The following is a 17,469-nucleotide window of genomic DNA, read 5'->3' on the forward strand; positions in this document are numbered from 1 at the left end:
CCTTCCTTCCCCTGGGGGCCTTGGCGACACTGAGACTTAAAAGCACACACACACCTCTTTCTTTCTCTCTCTCTTTCTCTGTCCATCTGTCCATCTGTCCATCTCCATCACGGCTCTCACAGTCTGCATAATTCAGCACCTGCCACACTTTCTTCTACTTTGTCCCTTCCTTCTTTATTTTTGTTGTGCCACTTTCTCTAGGAATATTGTCAATCTTTCTGTAAATCTCGGAAAAAGAGAGAAAGAGAAGATGGGGAGGTTGGTCGGGGGAGCAGCTGGAGTGGAGGCACGCTCCACTAAAGAGAGCACTGATTACTCACGCTCACAAAGCAACTCTCCATCTTCACCTCTGTGTGTGTGCTGCGGAGATTCTTTGGTCTAAATATGCAGATTGGAAGAAAATGGCTGTGTGTAACAGACCGAGGGCTGGGCGGGATCAGCTGACTCTCTCTGCCATTCATTGATGTGTTTTAGGTTTACAGAGAAACACTTTCTCACTTGCAAATAAAGTCAGATATTTTTTTGAGCCATGTTCCCACAAAATATTAACGTTTACCTCAACCAATTTTTAGATCATTATTACTGTAAACATCTATTCATTTACTCATTCATTTAATCGCAATTCCATTCACTCAGATATGCTGCATTGCAAGTAAATAATTAGCAATCGCTTTTTCATTTGTACATTTTGCCAAAAGAATGTAGGGACATCATATAGATTGCATATTAAGACACAAAAAAATGAATCTCCCATGGTAATTTTTAAAGAAAAGAAATAGGCCGTGGTACCCCTGCTGCTATCCCTGTCAAAAGCGACAAAATCACAAAAAAACACATCTGTGTATAAATGTGAGTGCAGAAATGCACTGCCGGACAGAAACGTCCCGTCACATCATCGTGGTGAAAGTCCTCCTCAGCGAGGAGAGTCCCCACTGGACTTCAGTTCGCCTATCTCTTCCCTCATCCATCAAACTCTCTTTCAGCACCTCCAAATAAAAAGCCATACACTCCATCCGCCGCTCAGACTATTGATTTATCCTCAGCCTCACTTTAAAGAACAATTTGTATAAAGCTATTCCATAATTCATGAGTGCGTGTATTGTTGTAACTCTTGACGTTTGAGGGGTATGTTAGGACATGACCGTGTTGTGCCGTGACCCCGTAGCACATTTTCAGTTTGGCCTTTATGTGCTGTCGCAGTTTTCTTTTTCTTACATGCACGCACGCACAAATGCGAATGATATGCAGGGATACAGAAGCACTGAGGGATTAGCATGTTCCTCTGTAAATGATTATTCACTACAATGTGACCTGGCGGATGAGTAACTACTAACTTTTAAAGCTGCTGTCAATAACTTTTGCCTCTATTTGCCATATCTGCTTGAAACATAAAATTGCAGGTTACTTTGCGTATTATTTTTTACATGGGTTGAAGTCAAATGACATCAGATTGACATTTCCCAAAAAAATCGCACAGGCAGCTGAATTGATAAATAATTATCGGGGAAAGGTAAGACAGTTTTCATGTATCTGCTCAATACTGTGCTTTTTTATTTTAAGTTGATCTGCAGTAAAGGTTAAACTTCGGTTTTAAATTTCTGCATACAATGAAAGTGAATGGGGACTGGGGATGTCAAGCTCCAAAAGGACAATAACTAAGTTTATTTTCCTTGCAGAGAAATGATTTGGCTACAGAAGACTTTATTTAAAGTGCACGAGTCATATGGGCCATTTTAATTGTTTTTATGTCATTTGCAGAGTTTGACAACTCCAGTCTCCTTTCACTTTAACAGTATACAGTAAAGCCCATTGCACATTGAGTCCGAAATTTGCGTCCGAAATTTCCGCACGTTAAAAAATAAATATGACCTCACGTTGTGTCAATCACATTTACACACTGCCTCCGATATTTTCGTCCGTCATAAAAAATTTCGGACCGGGTTCGATAATATAGTCAATCATTTTGAGTGGCCTTTTTTAACAGTTCAGAGACACCGTACAAACGAGAGCCTAATAAGAGAGCCTTATTTGCGCGCGTCTGCCGCGCGTGTACATTTAAAATAACAAATATGCACGAGGAAAAGACGCAAAATGTGAATCGGGCCTAAGTGTTAAAAGGGTAGTTCACCCAAAAATTCTTTCATCATTTACACATCCTCATGTTATTTTAAACCTGTACGACTTTCTTCCCTCTGCAGAACACAAAAGAGAATATTTTGTTGGTAACCAAACAACATTGGCCCCCATTAACTTTCATTGTATAGACAAAACCACAGAGACATTTTCCAAAATATCTTCTTTTGTGCTCCACAGCACAAAAAAAACAGAGTTTTGAACAACATTGGGGGTAAATATATGAATTTTTATTTTCAAGCCAACTATCCCTTTAAGACATGTTGTGTATGCCAACACAAATCAATGCATGCACTTATTTAAACCTTAACTTCTGTTAGTGTTTAACTTCTCTACCAGACAGTCCACTCTTACTCTCTGTTGCTAACCTAAAACAGATCTACTAACTTTCTGTTCAAAATTCCACTGTCATATTCAGTTTCCTTTCTCTGAGCTTTCTCTGTAGAAGTGTTTGGTTCAGGGAAGTCTGTCCAGGTTGGAGTTTATGCCCCTCGCAGCAGGAAATCTGTCAGCCGCTCTGAATGTGTTTGTGGCATGCGCATAACTGTGAAAGCACTGGACTGTATGTCTGTGTGTGTGTGTGGCGCCATGGTGGTACGCTAATAAAAAAATATTCACACTGCGATGCATCCTCACACCTTCCTCATTCCGACCGTCGTTTCATACTTGTTGCCATGGAGATAAGATAAAACTCACACTGTTTTGGGCTTATAGACGAGGAGGAGAATAATCTGAGCAAACTGCCTGATGGAAACTCATGAATACACACACACACTGGCGCATACATTTCCAAAACACAATCTCTCTAAGACCACCAAGAGGGTTTAAAAGAACGTTTTTTTCCTGCCCAATTGACCCTTCGCAAAACCCCGCCCCCCTTCGTTCCTGTTGCTATGTCCGACAAGATTTCGGTATCAGCCATGCACTCCCAGTGTAAATTTGTGTACTCCCTGGGGCAATAGTGAAGAATGTCTGGAAAAATGACACTGACTTCAGACAGAAAGGTCTGCAATATGCATTCAAGGGAACATTCAGGATTTGAGATAACTGTAACAATAATTATACCTATATTTGCGTCCACACCAGCAGACGAGTTACGTTAATTCTAAACTCGCACGATGCAGTAGGCTACTATACTGTCACACAAATGGATGTATATAGCTAACCTAAATGTGGTGTATTAAGTATTTATATTGTAGTAATGACTATTTTAGAACTTCGGGTAGAGTTTTGATTGGCCGTGATCCTCCATTGCGAAAACGAAAGTAAACGTTTAAATATTAGTTCAGTACAGAAAAGAATAACAGTCCATCAGTGTCTTAATCTTTATTGTGTTAAATAAAACAAACACAGTACAGCTGTTGCTTTACGACTTCATTGCTGAAAACGTCTTTCCTTTAAAATGTCACTGCAAATGCTGCTCTCTGAAGGTGCGCTCATCACATCACAGGGACGCAAAGCATGTCTTGCCAGTTTGCTCATACATGTAATAAGTAATATTAATATATCAATGAGTATTATATTCCGCCTTAAAACACCACTTCCCGGACGCTTCCGTCTGCAATTCGTCTAGTGATTCAAACAATATCGTGTCCCGTACCTGTATTGGTATAGTTGTGATGTGAACTCCGCTACACTGCTTCATTTAGAATGATTTTTAAAAGTTATGACTTAGTTGTCGTTTATCATTATAGTGTGAACGTCCATTAAAGCTATTACAATAACAATAATTAAAAAGTTTTTTTTCACATTAATCACCAAAGCTGTACTACGGCAGGTTGTCGCACTGGTTAATTTGTCAGACAAAATGGCGGTCAGTCACGGGGCACATAATATCGTCGTTATGATTGGTCAGATCGCCTGTCAATCAAACTGCCTGCGAAGGGTCAATTATCTCACAGTTTGTGAATGTATCCATGCGCAACACTCCTGGATTTATCAGGTAGTCAAACATTGACATGTTAAACACACAAGAGCACTTCGGCGTGGCCACATTCCTGCCTTGCCCAGCTCAAACTCAGTTACTGTCATCTGTATATTGTTTAATAGTGTATGCATGGCAACGTAGCATACATGTACGAAATAGTGAGGTCGAGGACAGGAGGACGAAGCAAAAAGGAATTAAGAGGACAAATGAAGGTTGAGTCTGACTGCTTAATACGAGGAAAGATGAGAGACTAAAAATTGCTGACAAAAAATTGACTCTATTTTATAAATAAAAGCGTTTTATTATTTTATAACTTCAGCAAACTGTGAAAATGTGTTTTTTCCTTGTATGGTTTACCTTGAAGTGTCAAAGATGAAGTAGAACCACACACACACACTGCAAACAGGATGCAGTTTTTCCTCGCCCTTCATATAAATAGTCCTATCAGCATAATGATTCCTCATCGCACATGCTGACGTGCTTATTTCTTTATTTCTTCTCCATTTTAGATCAATAATTTAGAATCCCTCCATCTTTTTTGCATTTCATTAAAGTCACGCGGGGAATAGCCTGGCAGTTATAAGCCCCATCCTGGTATCATCAATGGGGGAGGGGGAATAAAAAATGGATTTGGAGGAAAATAAGTGTACATCAAACTGGAAAAGCATTGATGTGGATGCAGACCTTAAGTTCAGACACACATGTGCGTGTATAAACTAGAGAATAACACTTCTGCACTTTTTACACTACATGGTCCAAGTGACCAAACGCCAATTTTTCATCCCATGTGGAACGTGTAAAGAGGAAAAAAGCATGTGGATTTTAATCTTCTCAGATCTGTTTTAGGTCTCATCTCTTATTTCACATACTGTATGCGGAAATAAATCAGATATACATCGGATACGTACATTTGCATCTTCCATGTACGCCGACAAATATTTCTGTGAAATCGTATGTCATTCAAAAGCATTGGTGGTCAATGATGTCAATTTCGTTAGTGTATCAATGACATTACAGTAGACACAAACCGAGATCACATGACTATTTGCATAACTGTGTTTTTTTCCCAATAGTATTTTTTTCAATGGTGCAAAGTTTAGCTGCGCAATAAAAACAAAACCTTGTATAATCATTTTGTCTGCGTCCACTGCATTATGCACCATTTTTACTTTGCGTCTTAAGGTCTTCAGGTCCGTATGCCTACATTGGATTGTTTCACAAATGGTGCAGGTCTGGTACTAGGCTGGCTCGACTGGAGGGGGCAATTACATATTCTGGTTGGGCAGATTATAATCATAGTTTATTGCATAATTTTTACATTTTTCTGTGATTAAACTGAAAGATCATTATTTAATAGAGCATACAAATAAGTTGTAAGTATTTAATAATAAGTATTTAATTTTTAATTATTTTAATTGTCAGCTGGATGTTTTTGTAGGGGCCCAAGAAAAAATCTGGACCAACCCTGAAAGTGTATAGAGTAAAAACAGACTCCCGGATACGGGTCAATTTTAAAAGATGATGAAAGCTGGTCATCAAAAAACAGAAAATGTCAACAAACTGGAACTAGGCATCAAGACCTGCGGTGTAGCCTAGCTGTTCTTTTTTTTGTGTGTGAAACTGTAAAAGACAACTTGAAAAAACAATTTTTTCAGCAAAATTTACACATTATGCCACTCAAACTATTACTGAACTTTTCCAATGCTGATTGTTTTGTGCCATAGATGTTAAGTGTTTACCCTTCTCTGTAAACCAACAGACACTTGTAAATCTTATGCATATTAAACTGCATAAAGGAGAAAATATCTTATGAAAAAATGCACATTTGGGTAAAGGGTCAGCCTTTACTCATTAAGTAGCTTCATGTAGAAAAAGCAGAGGTCAATGGGAAGCCAACATTTGAATAGTGAGGTAAAAGTGAGTCTAATGCTGGGTTCACACCAAACGCGAATTGAGCGATTTGTGCGAGTAAATTACATACAAAGTCAATGCAAAGACGCGTATAGACGCGAACTCGTGGCAGGGAATGTGAATGAAGGTGGATTCACACGGTACGCAGCAGTCGCGTTTGTCCATTTCATTTTCAAAAGAAAACATGCGGTAAGCGGCAAAACACGGGCCGCTTAGTGGGCGGAGTGGGGTGTTGCGCAAGCGGTCCTCGTGCATCCAAAATCCTGCAACTTCCACGGGCACGGCTCTTTGTGGCAGGCGCAGCTGAAGATGAAAATATTTGATCTATTTGTGAACAGCAGCGGCAGCCACATCGGCTTAAAGGCGGCTGCGGCGCGGCAATTCCACCGCTCACCGTGTGAATGGCCCATGACGTGAATCGGGTGGCGCGATTGCCGCGAACGCGCGTCAATTTCGTCTTCCGCTAAGATTGAAAATATTTGTCAGATAGCATCACTCACGCGAAAATAACGAACTTTTACCGCGAGTAATAAAGAGCGTGGAACGCGATTGTTCGCATTTGGTGTGAACCCAGCATAAGGGGTTATTGACTAAAACAATGATGGACTAATGATAGGCGGTGTAATTTAACCAGTAAATCCTGCTCTAACTCCTCACCGCTCTTCCTGATCCTCTTACACATCTCTCCATCTTAAACATGAGTCACACAGCAGAAATCAGATTACACACACACGGTCAGGCCCTCCCACATACACAGCCAACATCACAAATACAAATACTATGGTATTACCATATGATGTCATCACTGTACCATGATATCCCCCTACGTGGATCAAACCCATTACCGTAGCGTTGTTTGCGTCTTGCTATACAAGTTGAGAGTCAAGATAAAGCCAGCAGGCCAAAACGTTAGTTTTAGTCATGAGGAAGTGGATAATTAGAATTTGTTGTGTGTCTTTGAAACTCGATTGATGCGCTGGCTAATCTTTAAGCAAAGAGTGTCAGAGTCGGTTTACGAGAGATGGAAGTGTGACCTTCTGTTAATCCATTAAAGCGACCGGTTAATCAATTAAGCAAGAAGCGACAATGCCACACAACGGACGACGCCACTGGCAAACACACAAACACGCAAGATTATCCCTGTGGATATTTTCCCACAATCCCCTCGGATGACCACTTACACATCGGCATCAGTGCCAAGAGAAAGGGGAGCCCGGCCGTGCACATAATAGATCAATACGTGCTGGAAACCTCCGGCCCCCTTATACTGATAAACATTGACACGGAGGCCAAAGCAGATCAATGCGCGGTCCTGCGTGAAGGGCAGGGAGACGCGCACCTCCATTGAGAAAGATGAACTTAGCGAGCGGAGAGAGAATCAACTCACTGATTCCATCTGACTTGGCCACTGTAAGCAGCACCTATTGATTTTCCAATCAACTGAAGGGCCAGGGTTCACACAGACGGTGCGGACGCACACACAGCGCTACTTGGGGTAGGAAGTCCGTTGCACGGGGAAAGCGCTACCTTGTTTGAACGCTCACACACAACGGACTCTTGGCAGAATCACTTTGCTGTCTATAGAGTCAATTTGATAAAGTGGGAAATCACTTGTCCACATTAGACTGGATTTATTACACTCATCAGACATTGCAAAGTCATTTTCTAAGTCTGTGTTTTACAGGTCGGGATTTATCTAAAATAAAAATCGACATTCATTTACATGTCATTTCAAACCTGTATATGACATGTGGAACACAAAAAGAAGATATTTTGAGAAATGCCTCAAAAGTGGTTTTGTGTTCATACAATGGAAGTCAATGGGGGGGTCAATGTTGTTTGGTTACCAACATTCTTCCAAATATCTTCTTTTGTGTTCTGCAGAAGAAAGAAAGTCATGCTGGTTTGGAATGATGTCAGAGTAAATAAATGATAAAAAGATATTTATTTATGGGTAAGTTATGCCCATACACAATATAAAGGTATCTGAGAAACAACATTTTGTTAGGTAACAGAAATTGTATTAAGAGAAACATCTTAAATTAAATTTGTGTTCTTGTGTTCATGTTAACAGTCCAGTTTATTATATGTCTTTATCCAACTCCATTTTGTTGAATTGTCCCTTTTTTCACTGTGTCTATTCAATCCAGACAAAATGGAAGACATTGAGAGAGGATAAAATAAATTAAGACTGATTAAGCAAACTCCCCATGTAAGACCGTGAGAGAAACTTGAGCCAGACTGAAATCCAGGAGAGGATTTTCATCTTTATTTTAATTATACCTTGAAATAAGACCCCTCAGATTCAATGGAATAAGGGAAAATACAAAAGCACACTCTCAAATGCAAATCCTAGTCGTGCAGTCTAAAATCTATTTTTTACACATACACTTCTTAATGCAGCCCAAAAGAGTCCTGTTTCAGGGGTCAGCAACCTTTTTTTTGACAAAACACCATTTATAAGCATTACATTTTATTAATAATATCATAGGATATTTATATCAGTGTGCTAAAGTAACAAAATCATTGTTCTGAAAGCAAAAAACTATTTATATAACTGCATTATTCGACCCTGCATCCAATAAATAAAACAGAGCATATCTGTTGAATTTATATTTATGCACTTGGCAGAAGCTTTTGTCATAGTGACTAACAGTACAATACATTCAAGTTATACAGTATCATAAATGTTATTTTATCAGTATGTGTGTTTCCTGGAATTTAACCCACAACCTTGGTGTTGCAAGTGCACATTCTATGCAATCTACTGAACAATGCTGAGAAAAATTGAGACGCTATTTTTTTGTTACACAATTATCTGAAACTTTCTGATAGTGGGTACAAATAAAATGGATCATCTTTACTGTGCATTTTTGTTGAGTTTTGTCACATTTTGAATGGTTTGGTTTCCCGTACGGTTTGAACCAAATAAGTTTAAAGAAGGCTTACCTCAAGACAATGTAAATGACATTAAAAATTCCAACACACAGGAAATAAAAACACATGTGAGATTCCTGTCATATCTCAACTGTTTCTCCTAGATATTTATAGTGAGAAGAAAAACAGAAATGTCACATACTGTATATATGTTTCCACTAGATTTAAAATGTAGAAAATGAATGCAATGTAAGTCAAAGGATCTCCCAAATGCATGAAATTGAAATATAATTTCAACAACATCACCAACTAAGCACAGATTTGCAAAAATAAGCCAATATTACTGAAAAAATCCTATAAAGTTACACATCTCAAATCAAATGTATCCAAAACTAGATTATCTCAGCTTTATTATTATATATCTTAATATAATTGTATCCATTTCTATTTCTCCTAAGCAATTTTAGGAAGAACATATGAGACACCTGAGAACCGTATATATATATTACACGTGCCAAAGGTTGCCAAGCCCTTGAATTATAATATGTATAATATCCACTTCACCAAACTTTGAAACCAGACATACCTTTCAATCCTTTGCATGACAGAGCAAATAAACCAAGTGTCTTACCTGGGACGATGGAGACAGTGTCCTTCTCCCAGGACACCACACTGACGTACTCCTGCACAGCAGAGGGGATGAGGCACTTGAAGACGGCCACGTTGCCCCGCATTGACCTCTGGTCCGCCACGCGAACGGTGTAGGGTTCCCTGAACACTGTTAATGATGAAGCAGCAGAGAAACAGATATTAGGAGAGTTCAGCTCACGATATATTTTGTGTTTTCATGCACATTATGGTGGGCCGGTGTCTCCATCAAGCTTCTTAAAGGAGTAGTTCAAAATGAACATTCTGTCATCATTTACACATCCTCCTCTGTGACTTTCTTTCTTCTGCAGAAGAACAAAAAAAAAATTGAAGGACTCCTTTAAGTCCGAGCTGGTCAACAAGTTCACTTTCTGCTTTTTAGACAATATTTATATTTTAAACTGGTTTTCAAGCGTACGGTAACAGCGTAATAATTTGTAGATAAGTCGTGTTGTGTTTCAAAGGGTTCTGTCAAACAATTAACCGTGATTAATCGCATCCAGAATAAAAGTTTGTGTTTACATAAGATATGTCTATGTACTGGGCATATTAATTTTGTATTCGTAAACACATACACATGCATTTATTTAAGAAAAAAATAAGTATCAAAATGAATACACATTTATATATAATTTAAATTATTGGTAAATATAAGTAAATATTTCCTAAATATGTATAGCCTACATGTATGTGTGCGTTTAGAAACACAAAATGAATATGCACAGTACACAGACATATATTATGTAAACAAACTTTTATTCTGGATGCATTAATCGCGATTAATCTTTTGACAGCCCTAGATTTAACACATGTCAAGAGTCCACAGCATTCTGTCACACATCTTACCTATTGCCTATTTATGAAAGGCTTCTTTAAGATTTATTAATCAAATAAACAAGATCAAAATTGCACACCCTTAAATCTAGCCTATGCTTCTCCACTAATTAAAACTTGTATAAACCTTTTTGGAAATCCAAGCTGGTTAACACATATTTACTCAGCAAGGATAAATGAATTCATAAAATAATAAAAAATAAAACCAATAATTTTGTAAAAGGCTGTTGGGGTTTAGAGAGGGTCGGGCTATGAGAGTTCAGAAAGTGGCCTTTTAATAAATCAACCCGACGATGCTTACAGACGGCGTTGAGCGAACGGCCCCGTACAGCCCCTGGAGCTGTCAAAAACATTTGTCCCCGCTAAAGGGAACCTCTCTGCACCTGACAACCGGAACCTTAAGCAAAATCAATCGAGGAGAGCACAAAGGGAACGGTCTTCGAAAATGTTATTTACGGGTGAGGAGATCCTCCTACGGTATGGGCCGACGGGGAGCGCGAGCAGATTAAAGGAGGCGCCGAATTTCATTTTAATTTCAGCGAATCAATTTGTTCAGTGTCTTTCATCAACATCTATTTACTTACGGATTTTAATTTCTGCATGGTTTCTTTGGGGAAGTAACGCGAGACGCAGAGCGAGGCCATTTCATTCACGAACATGATGGTGCAAATTTGATCACGCAGTTGGGGAATGTTTCGAGAGAACTCCGCGGGTGTTGCAATTGGATTCGAGGCCAATTCGACTACGCAGCTTTTTCATCCCATCAGAAAAGAGACCAATCATAAGAATTTGCCCGACGTGCCGCGCTCTGAGGGTACCCCCCCTCCACCGGCTTTCTTTCACTAGCTACCTCTATTTCTACATATAATTAACGCCTGCCTTGCGGGCGAATTTCCTCGGTCATTAATAATGGTTTCTGCCAGGTGCCAGTGTCACCCACCGAGAGGAGAATCAGTCTGATATTTAAGCCGCTGACTCCTGAGATTGTCTGCGTTTCATTCGCTTTTATTCTTTCTTCATAACTAATTCATCGCTTTGTAAAAATATAAATGCATAAGTGAGTTTAACCGAGTTCAAATTGGCTGTTTATATTCGGCCTGCGTTAACTAACCGCCTTCTTATTGATGCAGATGAGGTTTGAATCGATAAAACGAATCAATACAACTCCCTATTATACACAGGGCTCCATAGTCTACAAATAATCATTTATTCAGTCATTGATTGACTGCGAGTCCCGGGCCTTATTGAATTTCTAAAGATAAACTAACTCGAATGGGCCCCTATTAGGTAAGCTAGTTTCATTTTCAGCTCAAACACAACTGGAAAGGCGCCGCGCTACACTTGGTAGAGGAACGTTGTTTTACAGCGGTCCAAAAGGCGTAAACAAGCCAAAACGCCTCCGTGGCTTCAATAATGCATGCATAAAATTCACAAACGAATCTGCAGACAACAATAGCAGATAGCATTTTTTACGAGCAAACGACTCTCTGTCTTCATGTGCGGCATCATTAGAATGTTACTGATGCCTGACTATACTCATCCGTTGCTTAGGAACCGACTGAAACGCGCCGCTCTTTCTGCCATTCCGCACGGGGAGAAGTGAGTCCCGTATCACTATTGTTTAAATAATTAACTTGAGAGAAACCAAATACCGCATTTACTTATTCATGACGCAAGATGTAGAAAAAAGGAGAAAAAGAAGCGGAGTGAATATGAAGGATTGGTGAGCCGCGCTCATTATTGGAATGGTGGAGAAATGGACGTGACCCGTCGGGACGCGCGAAGACGGGGAAACAAAGGACTGAGAAAGAAGGTGCGAGTGCGTGTCGCGACACACCTGTCACGCTCGACGCACGAGGGCTGTGTTTAACCCTCAGACTGACCTCACACACACTCAATCCACGCTGTGGGACAGTCTTCACTGTCAGTAGGCATGTCACTGCTTATTTTGCATTGTGCAGGTGATGTAGCTGACACAGATCATATTATGGCATTACATTTTTTCTTTTTGAAAATGCTGTGAAAGTCATGAAAGTTAAGACTTATTTGAGAAAGATTTAATTTTAAGAAAAGAGTATATTTTTTAAGATATTGTACTGCTGCCTATGGCCTGGCTCTTAAATTTGTATATAAAAATGTATCTGACAATTGACAATTAAATTGCTAAATAAAACAAAAAATAATAATAATGTTGTAAAAAATCGCATATTCACTTTTCTTCAGTCTAATCATGTTACACCTTTTTTAACAAAAAATTCTGTCACCATCGTGCTCATTTTGCTCTAAACTTTTGCTCTGCGACGTTTTGTAAAATAAACCATAGTTACCATGGTTCCATTATTTAAATGTTGCTTTCTATAGATTCTGTCCACATTTAGTTGTTACAATCTGTATGAATTTCTTTGTTATGTTGAACACAAAAAGAAGATATTTGTAAGAACGTGGGACACCAAACAGTTCTGGGGCACCATTGACTACCATAGTACTTTAGTTTTCTAAAGTAGTCAATGGTGCCCCAGAACTGTTTGTTTGCAAACCAAATATCTTTATTTTGTGTTCAGTGGAACAACATTTTATACAGATTTGAAACAACTTGAGGCTGAGTAAATGACAACAGAATTTTCATTTTTGGGTGAGCTGTCCCTTTAAGTCTATAGATGCACATTGCAGTCGAAAGTTGTAAACAGGACTTTATTTTCTAGCTGACAGGCTACAAAAAAATCTTGTGTACCCTGAAAATTTTATTAAGCCACCCAATCAGACTGTAGCTCTTGCAGATTTTGACAAAGCTTATGACCAGACAGTCATTGATGATGTCACTGAAAGTTTTGTGGGTGGTTTAGAGCAGTGGTCCTCAAACGTTTTCGTAGTAAGGACCCCTTTGTGTAGAGTGCATCGCTTCGCGGCCCCCCAAATAAAAACATATAGTCTCAAACTTAAAAATTTAATTAAACCAAAAACATGTTATACAATCCTGGAACATCAATACTTTGGGTGCATGGTCTTATTTTTCTGATGTTGTGATGGGATAACAAAATCTGTGGTCCCCCTGGACCCATCTCAGGGCCCCCAGTTTGAGGATCATTTTGACTAAATTTTCGTTTAGTAATAAGATGAAAAGCTCAGTGTATTTTATTTTAACCCACTAAGAATATCATGAGAAATAGGATAGAACAGAAAAGAATATAAAATGCATACAAAAGTATTAAAAGAGTCACAGTGTAGAGTACTAATAGAATACAGTAGAATACTAAGAGCCTCCACGTAACCTCTGTAAAAATGTCACCATCTAATCTACTGTACATGCTTGTTTGTTAGGCCACAGCACTATAGGGATACAAACAATTGCCATGCATATAGTTGACACACTGCAACATTGTAAATGAAAAATGAACAGTGAGTGTAAAGAACACACACACTCATGTGAATGAGATTTTCATAAATGTAGAGCTATCCGCACAGGTGCCGTGCTATTATTGGCACCAGATCAGCATGCAGGAGAGTGGGTGAGAAAAGATGAGGAGGGGGGAGAGAGAGATGAATGGGGGGTGTCATACAGTGAGCTGTCAGCTGTCATCATTCTCCAGCGCCACCTGAGACGCTCAACGCCACACCCTACCCCTCCCCACCCCGTAACCATGCTAACCCCCCAGCGCCGGGAGCAGATTGGCTGGCAATGCAGCCCCGGCGCTGGGTTGTTCAGGGCTGTGTGTGGGTTGCTGGGTCCACCAGCAGTTTTGCTGCATTTCAGCACTTAATTGATTAATTAGTGTAATTATTTGAGGCTAAAGTCACCCCCGTCTTTGTCACCGGTTGGTTGGTAATTCATTCCATCCTCTGAGATTTTAAAGTTAATGCGGCTAAGGTGGAAAAAAGTAGCAGACTGAACTCGCCCGGTTGCGTGGAATCCGACAGTATTTATTAAGGCGCGAGGTGTACGGAGTTCTAGGAAAGTCGGAGTAGGTGAACATGTGTATATGTGTGTGTGTAAGATGGAAACTCTAGCATAGAGGACAGATGGAGACTGGGAAACAGGAGGGACACTGGCACAGTTCAGCCTGGCATAAGTGTGTGTGTGTGTGTGTGTGTGTGTTAGCGCAGGGAGGTATATGGATATCCCTCGCTGTTGCCGGGCGGCCAGTCCCACTCGCGAGCGGTGACCTTGGCACCGAGTGGGAGGGTCAGTCAGCCAACTGTCTGTGGCGGTGTACGCCCGTCTGTGCGCTGCTTTTTAAAGCAGCCAGGTCAACAGGGCGGCCACTGGGACATCCATTTGGCACTAACATTCGTATTTAGGTTAGCAATATGGCGACCACTACTTCTGCTGTTACTGCAGATGTTAAACCGAGAACTCTTGCTCCACCTGAAACGTTACGTGCCACCGTGCTTACGTTGACTCTGCTATTTTCACCGAGCAATATGGTTTGGTATGAGATGCTGACGCAAAGCAAAGAGCTAAATGCAGCTTTGCTGTAGCTTAACTGTTCGAGCGTGGAGTAAATGATGGCAAGGTCATGGGTTTGTTTCCCACGAAATGGACTTATGATAAAATGCAAAGATCGAATGCACTGAATTTTGTCAAATGCATAAATGTGAAATAATATAACGCTGCTGTAAACCATGAATCTTCATATTTCATGATTTTTATTTTTTTTGCATCAAATCATTTCTATTACTCACCTTTTATGTTTGTCACTAGGTTTTGCAAATATCTAACCAATAAAAAGTATGAAAGGGGTCATATGACACGGCTAAAACGAATATTATCGTTTGTTTTAGATGTAATGCAATGTGAATACACAATTTAAGGTTCAAAAACGTCCCGGTTACGTATGTAACCTCCGTTCCCTGATGGAAGGAACGAGACGTTGTGTCTAACCGACAGATGGGGTTTGACTTGAGAACCATCTTCGTCATCTTCTGACTAACTTTGAAAAGGCCAGTGAAATTGGAGAATGAAATTTGCATGCCGGACTCCGCCCCGGATATCCGGGTATAAAAGGAGACGGTGTGCTGCATTCATTCACCTTTTGTGCTGAGGAGCCTGAGAGCATCTCTCGACTGCTGCAGCGGGCGGCAAGCGTTTTGGCATGAAGGATACAACGTCTCGTTCCCTCCATCAGGGAACGGAGGTTACATACGCAACCAGGACGTTCCCTTTCTGTTGGTCTCTCGATGTTGTGTCAAACCGACAGATGGGGTTCCTATTGAAAATGCCACAGTGCTGTGCCGCGTCACAATCTCTAGAGAAGCGACGCTGACTGGCCTGGGCGTGTCAGACGTGAGCGCTAGCACGAAATTGTAACCATCCAGTGGAGAGGTAGGGGGTCCCAGAGCTTTGGAAAGGTGGGAAGTCCCTGCCACCGGCCATCACGGGCGGAGGCCTTGTTTCTCTAATGGTGAGAAGCCACCCGGCACCGCAAGGGACACTGGGGAAGCGCTATTTTCTCATTGAGGAAACACACTACGGAGACCACTTCCTACTGTAGGGAGGAGTTTAGTGGAGACACCAACATGGTCTTATTGGCAGGGGAGAACTCATAGGAGGAATGTGAGGACTGAATGGAGTACCACGAGGTGGAGGTCCACCTAGGGGAGGTCATGGGTTACCAAGATGGGAACCAGATCATGAGGATACATCAGACAGAACCACCCTGCTGGGGGGGGGTTAATTCGTGTGGGGCACTAGGTCCGGTTAGAGCTATGCGATAGATAACTCAGCTGGTACCCGGCCTAAGGAGGCAGGGCTGCTCCGCCCAGCCCGCCACCAGGAAGTGCTTAGTGATGGATGGAATGCCTATTCTTCGCCCGGTGGGGGAAGAAGGGAGGCGGAAATAGCACACTGACCCACCTAGGAAGGGAGAAGGCGCTTTTGCAGGCGTACACCCTACCGGTCGCCGGTCTCACCTGTTGGTACCATGCAAGACTTGGGCTGACTCCGGTTCCACGCAGAGGCTGTAGAACCTCGCGAAAGTATTGGGCATAGCCCAACCCGCAGCTCTGCAGATGTCTGCCAGAGAGGCGCCCTGAGCCGGTGCCCACGAGGAGGTTACGCCCCCTCACTGCCCTCACTGCCAGTGGGCACAGCATATTGGGACCGGCACGCCATAGCGACGGCGCCTACGATCCAGTGTGCCAATCTCTGTTTGGAGACAGCCCTCCCTCTTTTGCTGACCTCCAGAACAGACAAAGAGCTGCTCAGAGCTCCTAAAGCTCTGTGTGCGGTGCAAGTAGAGGCACAACGCGCGTACTGGACACAACACGGATGGGGTTGGGTCTTCATCCCCAGTGGGGAGTGCCTGCAAGTTCACCACCTGGTCTCGAAAGGGAGTGGTGGGAACTTTGGGCACGTAGCCGGGCTGGGGTCTCAGGATAACGTGACAGTCTCCAGGCCCAAACTCTAGGCGGAGAATGCTTGTAGGTCCCCTACCCTCTTGTTGGAGGCGAGCGCCACCAGGAGAGCCGTCTTCATCGTAAGATGAGAAAGATCAACATCTCCCAGAGGCTCGAAAGGGGACCTCTGGAGGCTCGCCAGGACCACATCGAGGTCCCAAGAGGATACGGAGTGCGGACGAGGCGGATTCGGCCTTCTCGTGCCCTTTAGGAACCTAATGATCAGGTTGTGCTGTCCCAGAGACTTCCCAGCGACTGGATCGTGATGAGCGGCAATGGCGGCTACATACACTTCAGTGTGGTAGGGGAGAGATTACTCTTAAGTCTCTCTTGTAGGAAGGACAACACGTTCTCGATCGAGCTACTCCGTGGGTCTTCTACTCGAGAAGAGCACCAGGATGAGAAGAGGCGCCACTTAAAGCCGTACAGCCGCCTAGTGGCAGGAGCCCTAGCCTGAGTGATGATCTCAACCACCAAAGGGGGTAGGCCACTCAGGATCTCCTCGTTCTATCCAGGAGCCAGACGTGGAGGTTCCAGAGGTCTGGTCTCAGATGCCACAATGTGCCCTTCCCCTGCGAAAGAAGGTCCTTCTTCAGGAGAATCGGCCGGGGGGAGTTGTCGTCAGGAGCATTAGCTCCGAGAACCAAGTGCGGTTGGGCCAGTACGGCGCAACTAGTAGCACTTGAAGCTCCTCTTCCCTGACCTTGCACAGGACCTGTGCAATGAGGCTCACTGGGGGGAAGGCG

General features: G+C 42.0%; 1 protein-coding gene across 4 annotated transcripts in view; it reads right to left on the reverse strand.

Annotated features, from left to right (window-relative positions):
- LOC130565118 (cell adhesion molecule DSCAML1) overlaps positions 1-17,469 on the reverse strand; it is a 130,513-nt gene that overhangs the window by 96,489 nt on the left and 16,555 nt on the right. For all 4 annotated transcript variants that reach the window (XM_057351682.1, XM_057351684.1, XM_057351683.1 and 1 more), the window contains exon 3: positions 9,480-9,626. In XM_057351682.1, coding sequence (XP_057207665.1) covers positions 9,480-9,626 — 147 coding nt within the window. The remainder of the gene's footprint in view (positions 1-9,479; positions 9,627-17,469) is intronic.

This window comes from Triplophysa rosa, linkage group LG14 (genome assembly GCF_024868665.1).
Source record: "Triplophysa rosa linkage group LG14, Trosa_1v2, whole genome shotgun sequence".
NCBI classification, from domain to species: domain Eukaryota; kingdom Metazoa; phylum Chordata; class Actinopteri; order Cypriniformes; family Nemacheilidae; genus Triplophysa; species Triplophysa rosa.